The sequence below is a fragment of the Scyliorhinus torazame genome, chromosome 7 (genome assembly GCF_047496885.1).
Source record: "Scyliorhinus torazame isolate Kashiwa2021f chromosome 7, sScyTor2.1, whole genome shotgun sequence".
NCBI classification, from domain to species: Eukaryota; Metazoa; Chordata; class Chondrichthyes; order Carcharhiniformes; family Scyliorhinidae; genus Scyliorhinus; species Scyliorhinus torazame.
The window spans coordinates 251,032,146-251,054,991 of NC_092713.1; the positions used below are offsets into that span (position 1 = coordinate 251,032,146).

A 22,846-nucleotide genomic window follows, 5' to 3' on the forward strand; every position below is an offset into this window, starting at 1 on the left:
AGTCAATATTGGGGAAGTTGAAGTCTCCCATCACCACAACCCTGTTGTTTTTACTCTTTTCCAAAATCTGTCTACCTATCTGCTCCTCTATTCCCGCTAGCTGTTGGGAGGCCTGTAGTAAACCCCCAACATTGTGACTGCACCCTTCTTATTCCTGATCTCTACCCATATAGCCTCACTGCCCTCTGAGGTGTCCTCCCGTAGTACAGCTGTGATATCCTCCTTAACCAGTAGCGCAACTCCGCCACCCCTTTTACATCCCCCTCTATCCCGCCTGAAACATCTAAATCCTGGAATATTTAGCTGCCAATCCTGCCCTTCCCTCAACCAGGTCTCTGTAATGGCAACAACATCATAGTTCCAAGTACTAATCCAAGCTCTAAGTTCATCTGCCTTACCCGTAATACTTCTTGCACTAAAACATATGCACTTCAGGCCACCAGACCCGCTGTGTTCAGCAACGTCTCCCTGTCAGATGATAGTCAGACCATCAACAGATATATGCAGCTCGATGCGTACCCACTCCCCCGCATATCTGATCTGGTCAATTAGATTGCACAATACAAGATCTTTTCCACGGTGGATCTAAAATCCGCCTACCACCAGCTCCCCATCCGCCCTAGCGACCGTAAATACACTGCATTCGAAGCAGACGGGTGGCTCTACCACTTCCAAAGGGTTCCCTTCGGTGTCACAAATGGAGTCTCGGTCTTCCAACGGGAGATGGACCGAATGGTTGACCGGCATGGTTTGCAAGCCACGTTTCCGTACCTCGATAACGTCACCATCTGCGGCCACGACCAGCAGGACCACGACACCAACCTCCGAAAATTCCTCCATACCGCAAAAATCCTTAATCTAACATATAACAAGGACAAATGCGTCTTCAGCACCGACTGTCTAGCCATCCTCGGCTACGTAGTGCATGATGGAGTCATAGGCCCAGATCCCGAACGCATGCGCCCCCTCATGGAGTTTCCCCTCCCCCACTGCTCCAAGGCCCTGAAACACTGCCTGGGATTTTTTTCGTATTATGCCCAGTGGGTCCCCAACTATGCGGACAAGGCCCGTCCACTAATTCAATCCACAGTTTTCCCCCTGTCGGCAGAGGCTCGCCAGGCCTTCAGCCACATCAAAGCGGACGTCGCAAAGGCCACGATGCACGGAATCGGCGAATCCCTCCCCTTCCAAGTCGAGAGTGACGCATCCGACGTAGCTCTGGCGGCTACCCTCAACCAAGCGGGCAGATCCGTGGCCTTCTTCTCACGCACCCTCCATGCTTCAGAAATCCCCCATTCCTCAGTTGAAAAGGAGGCCCAAGCCATAGTAGAAGCTGTGCGGCACTGGAGGCATTACCTGGCCGGCAGGAGATTCGCTCTCCTCACTGACCAACAGTCGGTTGCTTTCATGTTCGATAATGCACAGCGGGGCTAGATAAAGAAGATAAGATCTTACGGTGGATGATCGAGCTCTCCACCTACAATTATGAGATTTTGTATTGTCCCGGGAAGCTAAACAAGCCTCCCGATGGCCTATTCCGCGGCACATGTGCCAACGCACAAGTGGACCGCCTCCGCACCCTCCACAAGGACCTCTGCCACCCGGGGGTCACTTGATTCTTCCATTTCATTAAGACCCGAAACCTGCCCTACTCCATCAAGGAGGTCAGGACTGCCACCAGGAATTGCCAAATCTGTGCGGCGTGCAAGCCGCACTTCTACAGGCCAGAGAAAGCACACCTGATAAAGGCTTCCCGTCCCTTTGAACGTCTCAGTATGGACTTCAAAGGGCCCCTCCCCTCCACCGACTGCAACACGTACTTCCTGAACGTGATTGACGAGTACTCCCGGTTCCCATTCGCCATCCCCTGCCCCAACATGACTGCAGCCACCGACATAAAGGCCTCCACAGTATCAATCAGAGTGAATGAACAATCCCATCTTTTCAGGGCAAACACCATCACTGCAGTCTTGCCAATATCCCCCACACCCTTTAGAACATTTTTCTTTCACATGAATAAATGTTATATGTTTACAGGACAGCAGCATGATGCCATCACCCATACTAGGCTGAACACCAGCTCCCAAACTCAAGAATGTTTCTAGAGAGTGGCACGGTGGCACATTGGTTAGCACTGCTGCCTCACGGCGGAGAGGTCCCACGTTCGATCCCGGACCTGGGTCACTGTCCATGTAGAGGTTGCACATTCTCCCCGTGTCTGCGTGGGTTTTGCCCCCGTAACCCAAAAGATTTGCAGAGTGGGTGGATTGGCCACTCTAAATTGCTCCTTAATTGGAAAACAAAATAATTGAATAGTCTAAATTTAAAAAAAAGAAAAAAAAAGAATGTTTCTATGATCAAACATCAAATGGGCAACAAAGTACTCCTGAACAGGGAAGGAAATTGGAGGGAGACTCAATTGAGGCCACTATACAACAACCTGAAATTAATGTACATTTCTAGTGGCCCCTTTCAGATGTACAAACTTGGGAATATATTTTCACAATCACCCCCTCTGACATCGATGAACAATATCACTGGGGAAAATAAAAGAGACACTTAAAATAAAATAAAAGGCTGATACTTAAAGGGATAATTGTATCATCTAAAACCTAGGGTGGGATTCTCTGTCTTGACGCCAAAATCAGGCCGGCTCCCCGTTCACGCCAAATCAGAATTCTCCGGTGCCTCGACAGCGGCGTCAATGCGTTCTACTCCACACATATAGTAAACACCATGTGCATATCATTAGTGGGCCTGACCCGGTATTTTCCGGGGTCTTCGCAATCCTCCGCCTCCATCAGGGGAAATTCCCGATGTGTGGTAAACCACATTATTGTATTATATACATTGTGCTGTATTGTGCATCCCTGGGCTTGTCCAGGCTGGCTCCGCCTGTGGCTCCTCCCCTCGGGCTTATGTATAAAGGTGGCAAGTCTCTGTCTCCGACCCAGTTCGGGTCCAGAGGCTGGAGGCTTGCTGTTTAGTGTATTAAAGCCTCAGTCACGTTCCTCACTCGTCGTGTGTTATTGCTGGTGTATAAATTTAATACATTAAACTCCTCAAGATGAACTCATCACTCAAGCCTGATCGCTTGGAGCGAGACCCACAGGCAGCCGACACTACAGAGACTTTTGAACACTGGCTAAGCTGCTTTGAGGCGTACCTCGCATCCTTCAACGAAGACCTCACAGACCTCCAGAAGAAGCAGGTCCTCCACGCGCAGGTGAGCCCAAGGATCTTTCCTCTCATCAGGGACGCCCCCTCGTACGCTGAATCGATAACGCTGCTAAAAGCACACTACGTGAAATCCGTTAACCAGGTATATGCTAGGCACCTGCTCGCCATGAGACGGCAACGCCCTGGGGAATCACTCGCAGACTTCCTGCGTGCCCTGCACATCCTCTGCCGGAACTGTGAGTGCCGGGCGATATCGGCTACCCAGCACGCGGAGCTGCTGATCAGGGACGCTTATGTCACAGGCATGAACTCTAACTATATTCGCCAGCGATTATTAGTCGGGGGGACACTCGGCCTCCCAGAGACAGTACAACTCTCCAGCTCACTGGAGGTGGCCTCCCAGAATATGGGGGCCTACACCTCCGATCGCACGGCACCCTCATGGCCTTCATGGGCGCAGCCATCAGCCGACCCGGGTGCAATGCAAGCCTGCGCCGCGCAGCGGCCCGCCAACGCCGGAGGCCCAAAGTGCTACTTCTGCGGCCAGAGTAATCACCCCCGACAATGCTGCCCTGCATGGAACGCAACTTGTAATGGCTGTGGGAAGAAGGGCCATTTTTCAAAGGCCTGCCAGGCCCGAGCTTCCCCTAAATCTTCTAGGCCCAGGCAGCGCTGCCTGCTGTCTGTCGGGGCCGCCCCCAACTGCCGCGCCACCCGCCATGTGCGACCTGTGGGCGTCGCCATCTTTGATTTCGGCTGACACGTGCGAGACACACGGGGGCCGCCATCTTGGATGCCACCTTGCACCTCACCCGCCACATGCGACTCATGGGGGCCGCCACCTTGGGACCACTTTGCAGTCTCCCAGGAGCCCAGCTCACCCGACCGTACGCTGGCTACGTCGTGGAACACGGAGTCCGAGGGCCCATCCCCCACCCGCATGCGCCCCCTCCTGGAACTCCCCCTCCCCCCCTGCCCCAAGGCCCTGAAGAGATGGCTGGGGTTCTTCTCTTACTATGCCCATTGGGTCCCCAATTATGCGGACAAGGCCCGTCCACTGATCAAATCCACCATTTTTCCCCTGACGGCTGAGGCCCGACTGGCCTTCAATCGCATCAAAGCAGACATTGCCAAAGCCGCGATGCACGCTGTGGATGATTCCATCCCTTTCCAAGTGGAGAGCGACGCATCAGACTTTGCTCTGGCCGCTCCACTCAACCAGGCGGGCAGGCCCGTAACCTCCATGCTTCCGAAATTCGACACTGCTCCGTCGAAAAGGAAGCCCAAGCCATCGTAGAAGCTGTGAGACATTGGAGGCATTACCTGGCCGGCAGGCAATTCACTCTCCTCACTGACCAACGGTTGGTAGCCTTCATGTTTAATAACACACAGCGGGGCAAAATCAAGAACGACCGGATTCTGAGGTGGAGGATCGAGCTCTCCACCTACAGCTATGATATCTTGTATCGACCCGGGGAGCTCAATGAGCCCCCCGATGCCCTATCCCGCGGTAAATGTGCCAGCGCACAAGTAGACCGCATTCGGGCCATCCACAACGACCTCTGTCACCCGGTTTTTCCATTTCATCAAGGCTCGCAACCTGCCTTACTCCATCCAGGTCAGGTCCGTGGCCAGGGACTGCCAGGTCTGCGCGGAGTGCAAACCGCACTTCTATCGGCCAGACAGAGCACATCTGGTAAAGGCCTCCCGCCCCTTTGAGCGCCTCAGCATGGACTTCAAAGGGCCCCTCCCCTCTACTGACCGTAACGTGTACTTCCTCAACATCGTTGACGAGTACTCCAGATTCCCCTTCACCATCCCCTGCTCTGACATGACCTCTGCCTCCGTTATCAAGGCCCTGCACAGTCTTTTCACCCTGTTCGGGTTCCCCGCCTATATCCACAGTGATCGTGGGTTCTCCTTAATCAGCGACGAGTTGCGTCAGTTCCTGCTCAGCAAAGGCATCGCCTCCAGCAGGACGACCAGCTATAACCCCCGGGGAAACGGACAGGTGGAGAGGGAGAACGCGACGGTCTGGAGGTCCGTCCTCCTGGCCCTACGGTCGAAAAGTCTCCCAATCTCCCGCTGGCAGGAGGTCCTCCCCGATGCGCTCCACTCCATCCGGTCGCTCCTATGTACAGCCACTAATGAGACTCTTCATGAACGTATGTTTGCCTTCCCCAGGAAGTCCACCTCCGGGGTCTCGTTTCCGTCATGGCTGACAGTCCCGGGGCCCGTCCTTCTCCACAAGCATGTGAGAAGCCATAAAACTGACCCCTTTGTCGAGAAGGTCCTGCTGCTCTATGCAAACCCCCAATATGCCTACGTGACACACGAGGACGGGCGGCAGGACACAGTCTCCGTTCGGGATTTGGTTCCTGCAGGCTCTCCAGCAACCATCACCACCACTCCCCACCCTACACCATCTTCTCCCACCTCCGCCCACTTCCCTGACAAACTGACACCCGCAGGCCCACCGGCGACAAGCACCACCACCTCCGCCCATACACCACCCCTCACTTCGCCGACTCAACATCTGGGTGAAGAAGAAATCGACACGCTCCCGGGCGCGCAAGTCTCGACGCCGGTGCCCACACCACAGCCGGGACTGAGGTGATCACGGCGGAAGGTCAAGGCCCCCGACAGACTTGACCTTTAAGACCACTTCACCCTCGCCGGACACTTTTTTAAACAGGGGGTAAATGTGGTAAACCACGTTATTATATTATATGCAGTGTGCTGTATCGTGCATGCCTGGGCTTGTCCACAGGCTGGCTCCGCCTGTGGCTCCTCCCCTCGGGCTCCTGTATAAAAGGCAGGAGGCTTGCTGTTTAGTGTATTAAAGCCTCAGTCACGTTCATCACTCGTCGTGTGTTATTGATGGTGTATCACGATGGCAAGATTCACTTGTGTTTTTAGAAATCGGGAAACAGGCTCCGTGACTGATGAGGGAGACAGAGGAGGTAGAACACGCAGAGGCGATATCGTGGACTGCAGGTCCTGACACTGGCCGGGCTAGCTTGGCTTGGAGGGGGACCCTACCAAATCCGGAGAGGGGGGGGGGAACAGTGGGGGGTGACGCGCTGATGGGCCATGGGATCAGGGTGACCGACCAGAGTGTTCAGGTACAGACCACCATTGCCGCGGCCCTGCGAGGCAGCCATCGTGGTCCGTGGTTCTGCACAGTGACACAGGTCATATAGGAGCACCCACCCCATCACCCCCCACCCCAAACCAGACTCCACCTTCCGGCAGGGCATCACTCAGCTCACGCAAGGGCAATGCCCACAGTAGCCCCTGCAGTGGGGCACCGGACAGGGGCCGCAGAGAATACCGCTGGCATGGACAGCACCAGCCGATGGTATCCCTGACAGCAGAAAGGGGAGCCAGGGCCATAGGCCCACACTGTGCCGGGCATCGACGGGACCAGACGTGCTGCGATGGGGATTGGGGTGTGGCAGCGTCCACAGTGCAAACTGGGGTCACCATGTAGCTCATTGGACCTGGTTGGGTACAGGGGTGTGTACTATGTTAACATGTTGGCCTTTCACCCCTGCAGACATTGGATATTGGAATTCTACCAGGAATGGAGGCCTTTCTCATAGTCAGAGCAGCCCTGGGAGATGCACGGAGGCTGTAGGAGCAGGAGCTGCTCAAGATGGAGGACAAAGCAGCGGAGCCTGCCCCAGAGGAACAGGAGGGTAAGGATGGAGAGCTGGCTGCCCAACAGGATAAGGTGGGAAGGGGACAGGGCATGAGGCCTCATTGTGTACCAGCAGCGCCAGTCATCCGAGGACCTGCCAGAGCGCGCATGTCATCGGAGACTCTGGTTGAGCAGGGAGACAGTGTGACATATCTGCCAGATCATGGTGCACCTGGCACTGTGGGGGAATGGGGAGGACACCTGCTCCTGGTGGCCGTCAAGGTGATGGTCACCCTGAATGTTTACGCAACAGAGTCCTTCCAGGCACTGAGTGGGGACCTGTTCAGAATCTCGCAGAGCTCGATGCAAAGGTGGATCCATTTCAATGTGGACGAACCCACCAGGATGCCTGGGCATCGGGGTTTGCCGCCATCACCGAGATGCCCGGATCCAGGGGGTGATTAATGGGATGCATGTTGCCCAACGAGCACCTGCAGATGACAGACCGGTCTTCACAATCCGAAAGGGGTCCCACTCAATGAACGTGCAGCTGGTGTGTGACCATGAGATGCACATGCATGTCTTTGCCTGATACCCGGATAATGTGCACGACACCTTCATCCTGGCACACTCGACGCTTCCTGGCCTCTTCGAGGTGTCCCCCCCCCCCCCCCCCCCCCCGTCCCCCCCACCCTCCCGGCTTGGGCGTTGGCTCCTGGGTAACAGGGATTATCCGCTGCGGATGTGGCTGATGACAACTATCCGGAGGCCACAGACCGACATGGAGGCCCGCTACATTGACGCCCCTGCAGTGACCAGTGGCGTGATCAAGCGGTGCGTCGGGCATCCTCAAGATGCGGTTCAGGTGCCTTAACCGCTCCAGAGGGGCCCTCTGGTATAGCGCTAGGAGGGTGGAGTCTGACCTCGGGTGACTGTCTGTGTGGGATTTGCACTACCTCCCCGCAGGTCCGAGCCCTCCTCCAATCTTCTCCCTCTCATGGCGGTTATGACCGGCCTTCTCTGGGGGTGGGGAAACAGAAAATGCAGTGTTAGACAGTTCGACGCATGCAGCCCAGGGGTGGGTAGCTGGTGGCTTCAGTGACCAGGCCACCCAGCCATGGCGGCCGGTATGGGAGCCGGCATGTGGTGCAGGGTGGGGTTTTGGCCACCCACTGTGTGGGAGGAGCTGAGGTGGGATTATGGGTGTGTGGGACAGGGGTTGGTGCTCGGGGCACAGTGCTGCCCACTCACCCTGGCCGCCCTGAGGAGTTGGTGCAATTTTTTTCGGCACTGCTGGTCGGCCCTGACGGTGTTGCCCACAGCGCTCATGACCTCTGCTCCCTGCATCCAGGCACAGCAAATGGCAGTGATTGGCAGCCTCCTTCCTACCCATACAGGATCAACCGCCTCTCCTCGATGCACAGGTGGATAACCGCCTGTCCATCGGGGTCTCGAGTTCAGCGTCTGTGAAACAGGGTACTGCTCTTCTTGCTGCCATCTTGTTGGCTGGGATGGTGTGTGTGGGGAGTGAAGTGTGTATATGCGACTGCAGCTTGGCAGCCACCTGGTGCATGCATCCCAAACCCGATGAATCTAGCACCATTTCTTCTTGGAATCGATCGTATTAATGGTCGGTGAATTGGTCCATGTGCGGTGCTAATTCTGTTGTTGCAGAAGTCCACTAATCCTGCCCCAGCATCACAGGAACAGAGAATCTGGCCTTTAGTCTTCACCAAAAATGGATGCAAAATGAAATTTCCTTTTTTTTTCCCCTACCCCCATCATAAGGGCAAAGGTGGAACTTTGAGAAAAAATACAATATTGCCAGTTGCACCATTCTCTGCCGACACGTATCCCTACATCTTGAAAGTGTTTCCTTTTACAAATGCACCATAGAAAGCTGGCTGCTTCACAGCCTTGTATATCAACTACTCAGTCCAAGACCGGAAGAAACTACAGAGAGTCGTGAACAGCGCCCAGTCCATCACGTGAACCCACCTCCCATCCATTGACTCTGTCTACACCTCCCGCTGCCTTGGGAAAGCGTGCAGCATAATCAAAGACCCCTCCCGGCTTACTCGCTCTTCCAACTTCTTCCATTGGGCAGAAGATACAAAGTCTGAGAACACATTAACAGATTCAAAAGCAGCTTCTTCCCCGCTGTTACCACACTCCTAAACCACCCTCTCATGGCCTGATCTGATTTCTTCACACATCTTCTCTACCGAGTAGTACTACACTCCTGTATGCTTCACCCGATGCCTGTGTCAATGTATTTACATTGTGTATTTTATGTTTGCCCTATTATAGAACATACAGTGCAGAAGGAGGCCATTCGGCCCATCGAGTCTGCACCAACCCACTTAAGCCCTCACTTCCACCCTATCCCCGTAACCCAATAACCCCTCCTAATTATGTATTTTCTTTTCATGTACAGAATGATCTGTCTGAGCTGCACGCAGAATAATACTTTTCACTGTACCTCGGTACACACGACAATAAACAAACCCAATCCAATCCATTGCATGCAAGTTTCATCATCCAGTAACAAAACACATACCCAAGATCAGCCCTTCATACATACTCATAATTATCTCAATATATCCTGGAATTTGTCACTCATTATATCAGTTGGCAAACATGGCCCATTGTAGCATGACTTTTCAATCTTGGTAATATGGAACTTGTATATTGCTGAAAAGGGAGACATTTTCCTGAAACTTTGTCTTGTACTCCTCGAATCAAATGCAAGTATAACAAATTTCAAATGACCACAGGTTATACTAGAGAAGAAAAGGGTGTTGATTATTATTATTATTACGATTGTTTGGCAATCTATGCTGATTGGCCAAGTTGTTACCATGAAGAAAGCAACAGGGAACTAGACATTTCCCAATCTCCCAGGTAATTCAAAAACAGCACAAGACTTGAACATATCTCTTATGTTTGCAGAGAATGGGTCCCTGCATGTTAATGCACGTTGTGTCGAACAAGCACAAATGAACAACATTACGAGCTCCACTAATTATCTTGAAATGATTGTTAGTGTAGCTATTAGCACACTCAGGATTGTTCGGTAACTGCTGCCCAATCACAGAATCCCATCTATTCCCATCTAAGAATAGATGGGATGTTATTTTGAGTTTTTGCAAGCTCAAAGTGGAGCAGAGTCCGTAATTTACCTATTATGAACAACTGAAGGAACATGCTGTCTGAGTCAACCAGCCAACCATTAGGACGTACAGTCTATATACTTGGCATCACATCAGCACGGAAATTCATACAAAAGAGTGATCAATTGTGTGATAGGCAAAACGTCTTTTTGGACTGATGGTAGCACCTGCTAATGCAAAATACTACTTGTGTAGCTCCTGCATAGTAGCAGGGTAAAGCAGCTTGCTTAACGTGTTATTCAAATAGGCAAAGTACAGACCGTACTCAACCAGTCTGCACTTGCCAAATCCAAAACAAAACATCCACTGTCAAGCTCGCAATGTGGCTCATTTACACGAGCTAGAAGTGACACAGATTCACATGCAGGGATCCTTACTCTGCAAACTAAAGGAATATTTTCAAGCCTTGTGCCTTCTTGAATTACTTGGGGAGTCTATAGTTATGTTGCTTTTTTCATACCAATGCATCGTGCAATCCTGTAGTCTAAATTATGATTATTTGAAATTTGGCATTCCTGGGTTTTTTCTGATGAGTGCAAGACAAAAAGTTTCAGAAACATGCCTCTCTTTTCAGCAAAAGAGATATAAAGTAAATTTGGATCAGCGGCGCAACTATTTCTTCAGTTTATTTCATAAAATAATGACAGTTTTGCAGACAAAAGTCCTCATTCAAAGTCTCATTATTTTCCCCTGCAGCTCCTAAGGTAACTCCTTCAGTAAACAATTAATATTTCATTTTGGAGAGGCTGAAGAGTATGGCTGGAACTTTTCATGTAATTTCAAGAAAATTAAATACCAGAACTTTCCCCCCATGGACTTGAAATGAATAGCCACACAAAAACCCTTACGATCTTAAAAGGTCCTCTCACAAGTTCTTACACAGTATACATCTCACTTGTTGGAAGGGCCTGTTCAAATATAGCACTTATACCCTGAACCCGATGAGTTAATTTTCAAACAGTTTCGCATCACTCCCTGAGTATTATTGATTTACGGTCTCATTTGGTCTAGTGTATGGAATCCATGCATTACAAGGTTGCATCTGGACATGTTTAATTGCTGTCAACATTGCTCTAAATGACAATTTTCAGCATTTTACTTCCTTTTTGTTAAAGTGGGATTTTCCACTTGAATCGCTGTGTAGTTTGGCTCTCTGACCATCCATGATTTTGTCTGATCAAGTCAAAAGTATTTCTGTTTATATGTAATAGATTCTTGCAAATGCCAGGGCTGGATTCTCCGTAGCCCGACACCAAAATCATGATCGGGTGGAGAATGGATTCCGACACCGGAATTGGGGCAGGCGCTGGTATGATGCCAGTCTGCCACCTCCAAACCAGCATCATCGGGAAGCGCACCGCGTGCCATTGCAATGCCGTTGGCGCGTCATCATCCAGCCCACCCGCGATGCTCCACCCCTGATGGGCCAGGTTCTCAACGGCGCGGGCCGCGTGTGATCCCAGCGGTCAGGAACCCAGCGTGCCGGCTGCAGACAGCGTCCAACGCTGCCACACTCATTCGGGATCTGTGCCGCTGGCCGGAAAGCTTCTGCTAGGGCTGGGGGGACTGGTGGGGGATGGCCTGGGGGTGGGTTGCGGGGTCGCGGTTGGCAGGTTAAGGTTCGGCACGGCCAGCGCCATGTTTTACGGCGCGACAGGTGCAGGTCGTCAGCCCTGCGCATGCACGGCTCCGGACCCGGCCATTCCCCGGCCGTTTTCAGCGCGATCCATGAGTATTTCACACGGGGCCAGTGCTAACCTCTCACTGGTATCGGAATCGGTGAGGGGTTCGTGCTGATTTTCCTGTCATGAAACTCCCGTGGATTCTCCATTCTCGCTGGCGCTTAGCCTCACAAACGGAGAATCCAGCCCAGGGTTTTTTCAAAATGTTCCAACTAAAGTCAAAAGAGATTTTCCATCAATTTGATTTCGGTTTTCTTAAATGTCACATTTTATAAATAATGATTTCATTTGAACTACTAAATTCAAAGGAAAGATAAATCTGGGAAGATGCAGAACAGAAGCTGCCAATTCACCCATTTTTACACTAAGGCACATGGTAAAAGTTAAACCCCTCATCCCCCGCTGTCCTTTCCTGTTTGGATGAGAATATTTTGTGAAGTTGGCTGGTTTAAATAATTCCCAATTCACTGAATGAGTCCCAGAATATGGTAAGCATAGAATTCGGCAGGATGGACAGACATTATAGACTAGAAATTCAACTTTTATTTCTCAAGCTTGAAATATGTGCTTACAATTCCAATATAGTGAACAGAGATTCTATGCTCTTTACAAGACAGAAGTGTACCATCCACTCTGTTGATACAGGCAAAAACTCCACAGCTCGAGTCTGAAACAGGGGTTAGGCCCTTTGCAGCAGAATTGGTGCATCACGAACGTGAGACTAGCTGCTTTTCCCAATGCTGTTTTTAACTCAACATTCAGACACTGAAGTGTAGCCCGATGGGTATTTGCAAAGATACCAGCAAAGCCTGATGCTTAAAAAGGCTAACTCTGCATCAGCATAAACTGCTGTGGTCTACAGCAAATGTGAAGCCAGGGAGTGAGCATAGGAGCCAATTGGACAGTGGCTGTTGCTATGCCTTGAAAATGATTGAACACAGACCTCAGTGTGTCACACTCCTAAGAGAAATACAACCCCTGAGAGAGTCACGACTGCTGAACGTTCGTGACTATAGAGCAATGATTGATTAGTGTTGTGGCCTGTGAGTACATGACTGGAAGCACGGGCACGATCTGTATGATGGAGAGACAGAGGAACTTCTGGGGCGATAATCTGCAGGAATAACCATCGTAAGAAGCTGTACCCTGGGTCCGGGACTCAGAGGACCTCGGAATACACCAAGAGGGAGTCTGATCACCTCGCCTCTTAACAGGTGGTATTTAGGTCCAAGCCGTGAGTTTTGATACCTTTTGTAGAACAGAGGTTTGGTACTTTGTGGAACTCTTGTGTAATGAAGTTTTGATACCTTTGTGGTAACTTGGTACGGTTCAATAAAGGAGATTGTTGTCTGATAATTTGAGAGTTTCGTCCATAATGCTAATAGACCCAAGTTTGAGATGTAACAGAAGAATATCAAGGACCGTCCTGTGTGACTGATTCCCTTAACCCTCCCTCGCTCCAGACCTATATGAGAAGCATCTTCATTGAGCGCTCAACCATAATGACTCAGCTGTATTTGTTTTTTTATCTGGTTTATTATGTATATCTTCACTGTACTCTTGTTGAGATTAAATATTTATGGCACTTCCTTATTTTGACATTATATCTCAGAATATATGCTACTCAGCATATATATATATGCAACATCTTGTTGCAAAAGCTTTCACCTAATACCATATTAATATTTTATTCCAATGCTTACCATTAATATTTATTTTCATGGTAAAACAAACACCTTAATAAAAGGTATAGGAAAGGTAACTCAACCTCACTGCAGTTTATTTCCCGAGGTTTTCTGTTGGTACATACACCAGCCCTTGATGCCCCCCCCCCCCCCCCCCCCACACACACACACACACACACACACAGAAATTAATTTTAATGAACAGGAGGAAGACAGGATAAGTGCAGGAGCAGAAACCTCTGACCAATGTTTCTATGCAGAGATGAAAAAGAGTCTCAATGTCAATTGTTATGGGCCAGGGTATAGAGAAACCCAAAGTGTATCATGGAGTTCACCTGACCCACAATTTTTAATAGATTGTGGTATGGGGAGCACACGGCCCACTCTACAGGTGTGGTACAGCAGAAATGGAAAAGTTTTTTTTTTAAGCAAAACAATGTTTATTCTATGAACTCAAGTTAACCTTTTTAAAACATACAGTGAACATCTTAGCAACCATTAATTCAAATACAACCCCCAAAGACTACAACACTAAGTAAACCTTTAAGCTTTCCTTTTTAACATCCATAAGACTTAAAACACCTTTCAACAGAAGCACATTAGGTTTACATTCACTACTGAGAACATTTATAATGCTGAATTCACCAAATGATCAAGAGATAGATTTTTGATGGCAGAGAGAACAGCAGTACATCTGCTTGGTCTGTCTTCAGCTCCAACACTGAAAACGAAACTAAAACACACCCTGCAGCAAACAGCCTAAAATAAAAGTAAAAAGCTGACAGACAGCCCAGCTCCACCCACTCTCTGACATCACTGCAGTAGTAAACACCCATTTCTTAAAGGTACTCTCTCTCACATGACACAATACATACCCTCAGAACCAGGTTTTTGCTCTTTGCTGGCAATATTGGCGACCACTGATGTCAATGAGGGATTTTTACATCTGTAATTTTGAATATTAACAGCTCACAACAGACATTTAGCCTAGCAGCAAACTGAGGTCTAAGTGAGAGAAAAAGAAAATGCTTCATGAACTATTATACGGACCTGCTTGTCTGAAGACAAAGGTAGCTGTATCCACAATGAGAAACTTTTTTATGAATCCAGCAATAATTTTAGTCATTGCCCCTTGTCTTCAACATGGAATTAATAAATAACATTTTAGTTCCGATTATTGCTCAATACATTTGTTTAAACATGATATGCAGCCTTTAACAATAGCTCATGAATTTATTCCTCCAGCCAGTCACCACTAAAAGTTTGCCAATGATCCATTAAAGTCATGTAATTAGTCACATTGTTACCAAATGGACACAACCGGAAAATAGCTTCAGACAGAGATGGAGTCTTATAGGAAGATAAAAGGATTTGCATTTATTTTTTGATAGAATACGTTGAGGCATTAGAGTGAGTGACTAATGCATGTTGTGACTGGCTACAAAGAGCTTTTTCCCTTGCTGTACAAGCACATTTCCAATTTTGTCTCATGCTGATGCTGGACAAATTAACAATGGGCAAAAACATCCCAACTTGAAAGATTTTCGCTCATCGGGACCATATGCAGGTCCCGATCCCAATGACGTCGGAGTTCCTTTCTATGTTTCTATCAAAAAAGAAATAGATATATCTCTTGGGGCTAAGGGGATCAAAAGATATGGGGGGAAGGCAGGATCAGGGTATTGAACATGATGATCAGCCATGATCATAATGAATGGTGGAGCAGGCTCGAAGGGCAGAATAGCCTCCTCCGCCTTCTATTTTTGACGTTTCTATGTTCCACCTGTCTGTGTGATTTTCCTGAATGCCATGTTTAGACAGGAGGACCAATAGGAGTTCCCAAGAGGGGCAGTTATCAGCCCACTGGAGGCCTGATTGCTGCTGACATATGTGGAAGGTCATGAGGGTACCTCAAGGTGGAGGAGCCCTCTCAAGCTATTAAAATAATTACTGTGGAGGAACTCCATAGGTTTTCCTGTGGCTGCAGATGAAGCCCTCTGCAGCCCAGGATGGGGGCGAGTGGGGGAATGGAATTGAAGGAAGTGTTATTGGTTCCACCCACCCTCAGCCTGCCTCTGCCTCCAGACACCATCATAGAGATTCAGACTCAGCAGCAGAAATACGTCCACCTTTGGAAAGATCCCAGTTGTATCGCCAATTTGCTCCCAAGTGGGCATGTAATTGATACTAATTTGCAACTCACAAGATCACTCAAAAGTGAGAATGCATCAGGTAGCTGATCTGTGATAGGCAACCTTCGAAAATTCCCCACCCTCCCACCTCCAAAGCTGTCTCTGCGTGGCTGATCATATTGTGTCCAATATCAATAACACCTTTAAGGAAAAGATCCCAAGGTCCTTCACAGTGTTAAAGCAGAAACCGAGGGGAATATTTAAAAAGGGCGCAGAAAAATCACAGTGATAACAGCATTGAAACAAAATGGAGAACCTGAAATGTGACCCCATAATTATGAATTATTAAAATATTCATAATTTTAATATTTAACTATATAATTGCTTAACATACTACTGAAAAATGAATCAAATAAGTACAGAGTAGATAATGGCAACCCGGGCCTGTGGAAAATGGGAATTTCAGGACAGTGGGGTTGTGCCTGAAGTGAGTTAGAGACACTCCCACAAGGCAGCAAAATATCTAGATAGCTTACGCCAAGAGACAGTCACGCCACAGAGAGATACAAGTACAGGGAAAGGAGCCTGTGATGGCAAGCAGTATAGGAAGGGGAAACTGCAGAAAATGGTCCTGTCCAACATGTCCAATTGACTTGCTATCTATGTGGAAAAAGGAAGAAGGCTATGGGGAAAATAGACAGGAATGTGGGCATCCTGAAGCAGGAGACAGTGTGGGTGGGGAGTAGGGGGAGGGCAGCACAGAAACAGCAAAAAATTAATTGTTTTAGACGTAGGGAAATTCCAAACTGTGGGGAGACAGTCACAATCAAAGGGACTGTCGGTGGGGACTTTTAACCAATAAAGAGGGGAGGATTTGGACAGAAAAAAAATCTAAAACATAAAAAGAAAAAGGGCCAGATACAAAAGAAAATTAGGATAATATAAATAATCTGGAAATGGGAAAAATAGAAGTAATAATGATATAGCTGTAAATACAAAGCCGGAGTGATGGAGAGTCATAACATATTCACAGATCATCATCAACCACAAGTGTAATAGGTCAAAAAGTATGAGAAATGCATCATCTGGGCAGGGTGAGAAAGTTAATCAAATAACAGTTAAGCTGATGAACGCGTGGAGCAAAACAAGTACCTTGGAAGCACAAACTCAGTTTAAGTACTGATTAACTCAGAGAATCATAAAGTCATAGGCCGGGATTTTCCGAGCCTCCCTGCCGAAATCGCGCTCCGCGCAGGGGCAGAGAATGGGGCGTCAGACACGCGATCGGTTCCAACGCCGGGACGCGAACCTCCGGTGACCAGAGAATCGGCGCCAGTTGCGCGCGCGCGCGGTCGAAAGAGGCCCTCGCAGCGATTCTCTGCGGTCGACCGGCCGAGTTCCCGTGGCGTGGTTCTCGTATGGTTCCACCCGGCAGGAGCTCGGCGTTGCGGTTGCGGTGGCCGTCCTGGTGGGGGACAGGGGTATCAGTCTCCGGGGGGTGGCCTCCACGACGGCCCGGCCCGCGATCGGGGGCCACCGATCGGTGGGCACATGCGATCTGTGGGGGGTCTATCTTCTTCCGCACCGGCCCGCTGTGTGGGTCCGCCATGTTGTGCGGGACCGGTGCAGAAGCGGACGTCGCACGTATGCGCGGACCCGCAGCTGGCAATGCAGAGCCGCGTATCGGCAGCCGGAGCTGCGTGGAGCATTCCGGCACCGTGCTAGCCCCCTGTGGGCCACGGAATCGCTGGGCCCAGAGGCCCGTTGATGCGGCGTAAAACACTCCGGCGTTTACGCCGGCGTCAACACTCAGCCGCCATTTTGAAGAATCCCGGCCATAGTTTTTGCAGCATAGAAAGAGGTCCTTCGACCCATCGTGGCCATGCCAGCCAGAAAGCATCTATTTACTCTCGTCCCATTTTGCATCACTTGGCCTTGTGTGCTATGGCATTTCAAGCACTCATCTAAATACTCCTTAAATGTTGTGAGGGTTCCCGAATCTACCACCTTTTCAGGCAATGAGTTCCAGATTCCAACCACCCTCTGGGTGAAAAAGTTTTCCTCACATCCCCTATGGCATGGTAGCACAGTAGTTAGCACTGCTGCTTCACAGTGCCAGCGTCCCAAGTTCGATTCCCGGCTTGGGAATTTGTTTGTGTGAATCTGCACATTCTCCCTGTGTCTGCGTGGATTTCCTCCGGATGCTCCGGTTTCCTCCCGAAAGATGTGCTGTTAGGTCATTTGGACATTCTGAATTCTTCCTCAGGGTACCCGAACAGGCACCGGAATGTGGCGACTAGGGGATTTTCACAGTAACTGCCTTGCAGTGTTAATGTAAGCCTACTTGTGACAATAGAGATTTTTTATTATTATTATTAACCTCCTGGCCATTACTTTCAATCGATGCCATTGGTTATTGAGCCTTCGCTAAATGTAAAAGTTACTTCCTATCCACCCTATGTATGCCCCTCATAATTTTATACACCTCAATCAGGATGCACCCCCCCCCCGCCTTCTCTGCTCCAAGGAAAATAACCCCAATTTCTCTTGATAGCTGAAATGTTCCATCCCAGGCAACATACTGGTGAATCTCTTCTGCATCCTCTCTAGTGCAATCACTTCCTTCCTGTTCGTGTGGTGAACAGAACTGCACACAGTACACCCAACTGTGGCTTAACCAGCATTTTATACCGCTCTATCAAAACCTCCCTGCTCTTATATTCTATGCCACAGTCAATAGAGGCAAGTATCCCATAAGCCTTCTTGACCACCTAATTTACCTGTTCTGCAGTCTTCAGAGATCTATGGACATGCACCAGAATGACCCTCAGATCCTCTGTACTTTCTAGGGTCCTGCCATTCGTTTTATATTCCCTTGCTTTGTTAGTCCTCCCAAATGCACCACCTCACACTTTTCAGGATCAAATTCCATTTGCCACTGTTCTGCCCATCTGACCAGCCCGTCTTTATCGCCCATGAAGCAGTGCAATCAAGAAGCTCAAATGTATTGCTCCTTTTTCTCCTATTAAAAGTATTCCTTGATGTAATGAAGAGTAACAATCTGGTGCAGCTTTGTTAATATAATATAAATGGGTTTAATCAACAAAAATGAGTATTTAATAAGGATGTTCAGTCTTCCAAGTGTGTTGTAAGCAGAATTAAAATCACTGACAAATGGCTTTAAAACTAATCCGAACTATTTCATGATTTTACTGGTGAACTAGTCAGTTTAAAATTAAATTTATTTAAAATCTAAAAACTTAAAAAATATATGCCGGCTAGTGGCTGTGAAACTAAGAACATGAAAGCAATTCTGAACCATCACAATCAGCAGAGTTTTGCAATTTCACCCCGGGATAGAGCCAGTTTTGTGGGTGGGGTCTGATTGAAGTGAATTGAATACTGAACCAGTGTAACAGATCACAGAAAGCACAAAGCATGTGGTTTTCGTCACAACACACAAGTTTATCAAAATGGCTTTTATCGCAATCACAAATGTCATTCTTTGTGACTGTAACAAACGTAATCTATCATCTTGCATCCTGCTCGACCTATGTTCAGCATTTGACTTAGTTGATCACACTACCATCTACCCTAATATCGCATGTGGCTCAGTGTCACATTTTGTTGTCTACAGTGATATCTCTGTGAAGCACCTTGGAAAGTTTAATACCTGAAAGGTGCTATTTAATTACAAGCTGTTATTGTTTAAAAATCCCTGCTCTTTTGTGCTGGATAGGCCAATTACACCCAAATTACACTGCAATGACTAGCAGAAACTTGACCCCGTGCCATTGTATCCATTACAGACACCTGGCAACAAGGGGCTGGGAGCCAATTATTCCAGACCATAAGCTCTTCAGGAAATAAATGAAAATTGGGACCCGAGGAGGATAGCAATATTGATATAAGACACAAATCACGGCAGCAGAGAGAAAGGACATCAATAAGCACAGAACTGAGGAACAGTAAAGGATGAGTCTTGTCAGAGTTGTTCCAGACAACCATGATGTTGTGGGCAGATGTACCAATATCAGGGAAGGACGTTAGAGAAACAACATGATTATAATGAGAGATTTTCATATATACTATACATTACTTCTGATAAAAGGGCCCATGACCTCAAACCCTGTTTTTCTCTTGACAGGTCTTCACCGACCTGCTGAGTATTCCCATCACTTTCTGTTTTATTTCATCCAGCGTCTCTAGCATTTTGTTTTTCTTTAACGAATTTCTGAAATGTTCTCCTGAGCATTTTCTAGAATAACAGGTACTTTGCTGTCAAAGTAACAGTGAGGTGAAAGGCACTCGCTGTTATTTGAGGCGATGGTATGGGGACTTCAGATGAAGGACAGGTGCGCAGCAAATCTCAAATATTCAAAAGATGCTTATGCCAGACTGTGCCCAGTCTGGGCCATGTCTTTCTCCATATCGACATTTCATCATGGTGCTGGAGTGTATAGTGTACTCTCCGAAATCTCAACATCCACCCTGTGCTGTGTAACCTAATACTGCATTCAGTACTCTAATTGAAGTCTTAACGTTTTATACGGACTGATGATTAGCTCTTGGCTTTTATCTTTGTGCCGTTGGAGATGATGCCTAGAAATCAATTTGCATTTTTACAGCCTTGTGGTTATTGAAGTAAACTGCTTCTCAGATGTATCCTTTTAACTGCACTTGCAAATTCAGTACCGTCACGTCACGATCACTGTCCAGTCTCCCTGCCAGTGATGCTGATTACTTTATCACCTCCCACACGCTCAACAGAAATACACAAAGCCCAATGGGGAAAAGGTCACAGTAAATCTCTGCAGTGCTTTCACTTTTACCGAGAGTTCTGATGCACAGACTCCTCGTGACCTACGCGCCTCTTTGAAATAGTCAGGTTAATTCTCACCTGCACCGCTTGGAGTTGCAATCCTATCCTGCTTTCCTGTGCTGTTGGTTGGGAGACTGGTGCTTGGGAAGGCGGTTGGGCTCGAAGGTGACAGGACGGTAGTCAAAGTGCCAGCTGTCGGAGAGGTGACGGTAGAGGGTTTTGCTGTGCTGACCTCCCTGTGCCCGGTACTATTTGGCAGGGGTGTCGGTTCCCTGCTTGTGAAAGAACTGTTGGTGGCAATAGTGTGGGGTGAGGGTGTATGGGCCGTGTTATTTGCCAGCGGACTGGACGCTGTGCTGGTTGCATTATCATCCTGAGAGCTGTTTGCCACGTTGGGCGAGTAAGCCGTCCAGGTGATTGAGCTGGTCAAAGTGATGTTGGGAGTTGGTGTGGACAGCAGTGTAGTAGCAGTGAGATTGCTCTGAGTGGAGTTCACTGATGCAGAGGGCAACATGGTGCTCGTGAGGTGGCTTGTGTTAGCCAGTGCAGTGGGACTGGAAGGAGAAAGCGGAGATGTCTCTACATCTGTCGCTGAACTGGTGGCTGTTCTGTTTTGCGAGGTTGTGGTGAGAAGAGGCTTTGGGGAGCTAGACGCGGTGGATGAATTTCCGGATCGAGAGCTAGCTGCGGCTGTTGCAGAACCGGTTTGTGTTGTTGCGTGCGTAGCCGGGCCATCAGTTGCTGAAAAAGAGAAAGGAAACGCTTACTTGTGATTTTAACACGTAGGCAAATATCCACCTTTGAAATGCGGAATGCAATCTGCTACACTGCTGGGTTGGTTGACGCCACAGCCACTTCCCTTCCTCAATCTGCCTGTTCTTTCCCCATCGCCCACCCCCTTCTCCGCTCAACTGACACGGTGGGTGAGAGTTCGGCCGCTCAGCCCCTCTAAAACCTCAGCTAAGTTGACAGAAGACTGTGTGGGCTGAACGACAGGTCCGAAGTGTCCTGTTAGTTACACTTGTGACCAGGCATTCTACAGGATTGCAAGGCAGACCGCGAAATGACTGCAACCCACGCTGGAAGGAACCACCGGCATTCAGAGCACTTTATGTCAATAACTATTTCCTGGTCCACTCAATACATTAAATAAAGGAGATCTTCTCTGCTTAATGTACATGTCATTTCATCGGTCAAGGCATCAGAGCTATGTTTAGAATATCCACTGATATTTATTCGCAATAAATCGTTTTACTATACTGAAATTCAATTGGTCTATTTTCCCTTTCGCTTAAATGTAATAGCGAATCACATTCTAATAACATCATTGTACTTACCCGAGTAAAGGATAAAGTACTGGCATAATATCAGCGCCAACTTCGCCCGCATTGTGACTGAGATTGTTCAAGTTCTTCCTCCTCTCCACCAAGATCACCCCGGTCGAAATTTAAAAGAACAACTTAAGACAAGGTCGTGAGCTCTTGAAATGTCAGCGTTCAAATCTGCAACCGTATCTTCCCAGAACAGAAATTGCATAAACAGTGTGGTAATCAACACAGCCCATGCGAGCAGCCAGTGCCTGCAGCCGCAACTGAAAGGAATCAACCCAGGTCTGTGTCCTAACCTCAATGTAATCTGGAACCGTGCGTCAGATGGACAACAGGCCCAACCCACTGCAATCTCCAACACCCGACTAAAGTCGCCTGCAACCACAAGGGAAGGGATTATAAGAAGCGGACAGTAGATATATCATTAAACAGCAGTGCATCTCTCACTAAACAGCAGTGCTATATTAAAAGGGGGGAGGGGGGGGGCTATAAAAAAAATGCTGAAAGACTTTGCCAGCTGTTAGTAAGTAACCTGTTGCAGTGGGTGTGCCAATCTGCTTGCGGATGTGCTGCAACGTTCATTTGCTGCTCTTCCAACCAACCGCACAGAGGCTGCTTGCTTGCAGAACACAGCGCTGCACCAATGAGGGAAGCAGAGGCCGGGCTCAGGTACCAGGCTCGGCTCAGTGTGTACACTCGCTACTCCGGCTGGTGCTGGCTGGCTCTGCGAGCTGGTTCCCAGGCAGTCTCATCTAACCAAGGCTTGAGTTACTCCGAAAAGACGCCTTGTTACTTCACTGTTCCCTGGCTGAATTTACTTATACAACTGTTAATTCTCTAACTTCCTACACTCCCTCTTGTCTCTCTCTCTCTCTCTCTGCCGACGGCGTCTGGCTTGCTGTGTGTTTCTAGCGTTTATTTAAGGGTGACGATTCCCGTTCAATGTTTTGAGCATACTCCCCGTCTGTAAGAACGGAAGAAATGGGAGCAGCTGAAGGCCATTCGGCCCATTGAGCCTGTTCCGCCATTCAATAAGATCACAGTTGATCTGGGGCGGGGTTCTCCGAAACCCCGCCGGGTCGGAGAATCGCCGGGGGCTGGCGTGAATCCCGCCCCCGCCGTGTCCCAAAGTCTCCGCCACCAGAGATTCGGCGGGGGCGGGAATCGCGCCTCAGCGGGGGCAGGAATCATGCCAGTCGCC

The 22,846-nt window shown here is 48.8% G+C and overlaps 1 protein-coding gene across 1 annotated transcript in view; it reads right to left on the reverse strand.

Moving 5' to 3' along the window:
* The window catches only part of LOC140426943 (uncharacterized), a 63,189-nt gene extending 40,916 nt beyond the window's left edge, over positions 1-22,273 (reverse strand). Inside the window, exons 1-3 of the mRNA XM_072512248.1 lie at positions 22,178-22,273; positions 21,655-22,020; positions 20,396-21,058 (exon numbers count right to left, since the gene is read on the reverse strand). Coding sequence (XP_072368349.1) covers positions 20,396-21,058; positions 21,655-21,706 — 715 coding nt within the window. The 5' untranslated portion in view covers positions 21,707-22,020; positions 22,178-22,273. The remainder of the gene's footprint in view (positions 1-20,395; positions 21,059-21,654; positions 22,021-22,177) is intronic.
* Between the last annotated feature and the right edge of the window lie 573 nt (positions 22,274-22,846).